Source organism: Fukomys damarensis, unplaced genomic scaffold (genome assembly GCF_012274545.1).
Source record: "Fukomys damarensis isolate Sample0158 unplaced genomic scaffold, DMR_v1.0_HiC HiC_scaffold_1, whole genome shotgun sequence".
Classification (NCBI taxonomy): domain Eukaryota; kingdom Metazoa; phylum Chordata; class Mammalia; order Rodentia; family Bathyergidae; genus Fukomys; species Fukomys damarensis.
This window is the reverse complement of record NW_022900913.1, coordinates 33,840,127-33,843,684: the sequence shown is the minus strand read 5'-3', so window position 1 is coordinate 33,843,684 and position 3,558 is coordinate 33,840,127. Positions and strand designations below refer to the sequence as shown.

The 3,558-nt window shown below is 38.9% G+C and overlaps 1 protein-coding gene across 5 annotated transcripts in view; it reads right to left on the bottom strand.

Moving 5' to 3' along the window:
• Znf131 (zinc finger protein 131) overlaps positions 1 to 3,558 on the bottom strand; it is a 37,265-nt gene that overhangs the window by 32,927 nt on the left and 780 nt on the right. For 4 of the 5 annotated variants that reach the window (XM_010629925.3, XM_033760814.1, XM_010629927.2 and 1 more), the window contains exons 2-3: positions 3,116 to 3,254; positions 1,856 to 1,957 (exon numbers count right to left, since the gene is read on the bottom strand). In XM_010629925.3, the coding sequence (XP_010628227.1) occupies positions 1,856 to 1,957; positions 3,116 to 3,239 (226 nt within the window). In that variant the 5' untranslated portion in view covers positions 3,240 to 3,254. Of the gene's footprint in view, positions 1 to 1,855; positions 1,958 to 3,115; positions 3,255 to 3,469; positions 3,553 to 3,558 lie in introns of those variants that run through there. The other variant, XM_010629926.2, reaches the window with a different exon arrangement.

Here is a 3,558-nt window from a genome sequence, read left to right as displayed (position 1 = left end):
AAAGCAGCAGCCAAGATGTCAAAGGTCACACGAACGACAATAAGACCAAGACTAAAACTCAGATTTACTAATTATATGCCCAGGGTTTTCTTTACAGCTAGGTGACCTTGCTAGACAGGAAAGCAATCCCAGGTTCCAAGTATAAGACACTAGTCAAATTCATTCTTTGAACTTGAACCTGAACAAATAACAAAATGTGTTTCCATCTTACTGCATTTACTTTTAAATTTGGGGCGGGGTACCAGGGATCGAACTCAGGACTTCGCGGTTGTGATGCAGGTGCTGCACCACCTACATTTAAATATAAAGGCTTATCTGTGCAACCCTATAACTGACATGGCAGGTCAGCGGCACTGAGAGGTAGATGAGAATATTCCAAGGTGATGAGTTTTCAGAAAAAGATCGCACTACTCCCAATGGTGTTCATTCTACCAACAATGAATATTTCAGCCTGGGCCACTTAAGACTTAAGATACTGCAGAAATCAACTCTCCTTTGAAATCATTCCTTGGTAGACTAAACCTCTCCTCTCAGTGATCTCATTCATTCCACAGTAGTAGTCTCTAACTTTTTGAATTCTTTTCTTTACCTGTTGGTATTACATTTTCAAGTTCTTTAAGGCATGTCTTATTTTTATTTTCTTTATAGGGTTTTCATTTTTCATTGGGGATGTCATATTCATCAATTCTTCAGCTCCTTGGTCTAACACAATACATAACATACATACAATGAGTATTCAATGTGATAAATAACTCCCATTACAAACACAATGCCAGACACTAAGTATATTTTAACTAATCATTACAAGCCTATTAACCTACTTTTCAGATGAGGACACAAATATGCAATTGAGGTACAGTAATCTGCGGTCAGACATTTAACAAGCCTCAGGTGAATGAAATGATGGAATCTTTGCCTTGTAGTAAAATCAATAAAATCTAGGCAGCTAAATTCTCACTTTGGTAAGCTGTGTGAAATTCTAATTTTGCCTGTGCTCTGACCCTCACAGGTAGTCAAGTTTATCTGTGAATTTATTATCAACTGGAATATACCAAAATAATAGGATATCCTTAACTCTTTGCTTTCTTTACTCCCCTAGGCATCAAATTTTTCCAAGGGAATATTGTTTCTAGGCAACCTATTCATAACAAAAAATATGTACGCAGTGAGATACACAAAACCAAAACCCCTAACAGAAACTAAGAGTCTACATTTATGTGGACAAATTGATTTATTTCCTGTTATTTTGGATTCTGCTAGGAGATGGGGTAGGGAAAAAGTACTCTAACAGCAAAAGATAAAAGAATGGCAAATAAATGCAGAAAGAATCTCTTGCTAGCTGGGCAATCGTTTGGAATTTGTTTCCTGATGTGTAAATTAATTAATGTAAACCACAGATAATACACAAACTATATCACATGATGTTTGGCACTTGGTAGGCTATTAGAAAAAAAAGTCAAGTACAAAAACCACTTTTGTTTCAAGGGAATATCTAATTAATGATCCTTTGCATCCTAAGACATTCTATAGCCACTAGAATTCCTCTGAATGCTACTTTACCTCAACTTTCCTTGTCTTTTCCATATTTTGGCAGCCTATTTCACCCTGTGTATATCATTTGCCCGCGTTAGTATATAAGCCCATTAAGAGATGGTAGCTTACCAATAGATTACTGGCATCAGCAATAGAAAAGACTCCTTTTAGACCCCCAAATCTACCAAGTTTTTCCTGGCAGATTGTTCTACTAGGCATTTTACAGAAAATTCTTGTGCCTCAAAAAAAAAACAAAAAACAAAAAAAAAAACAATTTCATCCACTAATGAACCAATTATGCTGATTTAAAACAAGCACTTACCTTCTATCTCCACCAAAGGTTCCTGAGTAAACTCTTGAAAGAATTTGTAGAAGAATTTACTGCAAGCAGCCAAAACAGCCTTGTGGGCCTTAAAATGGTGCCCTAAATTTAAAAAAAGGTGGGGAGTTATATTTATGCACAAAAATTAAAAGTAAAAAACAAAATTGTTTTAAGTAAAATAGATCCGTCTTCACAATTACCTACCTATAGAAATTGCTAATCTGAAGCCAAAATACTCTTAACTATATTTAATCCTTTTCCTGAAGTCAAAGACTTTAAGTTTGTTTTACAAAGGCCAGTTCACAAAACAAGGAACCTCTTAAGTGGTGGTAATCTATGGCACGTGTGCTGCAGCAGGCTGTTATCATCATTGAAAACTCTAAAAGGTTTGCAATCATTGTCCTAGAACTTTCCATTACCTTCAATTAAGTAACGAGAATCATATCCTCCCCAGTTGATAGTGTTAAATACACAATCCAAAACATTATATATTAGGAGAGACAAAAAAAAAAAAAGAAAAAGAAAAAAGAAAAAAAAGAAAACTATTAAAAAAAAGAAAAATAAGAGAAGAAAAAAAAAAAAAAAGAAAAAGAAAAAAGAAAAAAAAGAAAACTATTAAAAAAAAGCACAAAACTAGATAAGGGAACTAGATACCTGCTAAGGTAAATACCTAGTAGTTGGAAGTTCAATTTACGGTAGACCTGTAAGAACAGCTTGCCCTTAAAAAGCCAACTTGCACTAATTAGCAAAGATACCCAAACTGGGTTTGCCTCCAATATAACTACTAACGTAAGACTGGAAAAGACCACTATTTGGGGGGCTCAGAAAGGGCATATAAGTGCAGCCAAGTAATCCCCCGCCCCAAGACCACCTGAAAAGGAATCAACACTTCCCAAACGACTGGTGAGGAACTCCTCAAAACAGATTACCAACAGAAGACTAATAAAGAATGGTGAGGCATTCTCCACATGTATTAGCCAAACATTTTGAAGTATCTTCTCTATCCCACTATTTAAGTGTGCAATTAAGAAAAACTTCAACAAGCTGTAAGAACTAAATACACAATGGATTTCAGTTTAGGTTGCAAGCAGGCTAGCCAACCAGCTTTCTGCAGCACGGTCCGTGTCAGTCGACACTGTCAAAGGCCCTCCAGCCCCAGTCCAGCCTTTGGTAGGGAGACCACAGGTTTTAAAAAAAAAAAGGCGGGTGATGGAAGGGGAGAGAACTACAAGCACAAATTCACTCTTCTGTCCTACCCACCGTCCACAATCAGGGTGATATCGGTAAAGCGGTCCTGCTCCCGCTGTTCATTCAATCGGTCCAGGATCATTTTATGATGTTCAGGGAACTCCTGAAGGCATTCCATCGTCTCCTCAGCCTCCATGGCCGTCGGGTTGCTCTACAAAAGAGGCGCATGATAATGTACACCTATGAGCTTGGGCCAAGAAACAAAACCTCCAAAGCATAAAACAACAACAAGAAGAAACCCCGGGAACGTGAAAAGAAAGGGGGAAGGTGAGGCAAGAGAAGGCGGCGAGGGAAGAAAGAAAGGCAAGCTGAGTGGCCGCTGTGCGTTGCGGGCCGGAGCCACGGCCGCGGAACTCCGAGCCTGACCTAATTGGAGTCGGGAGACGCGAGCTGGAGCGGGGTGGGCACAGCGCCGGAGGCTCCCGGCGCCCGGGCGCTTAAGTCCGGCAAGGGAG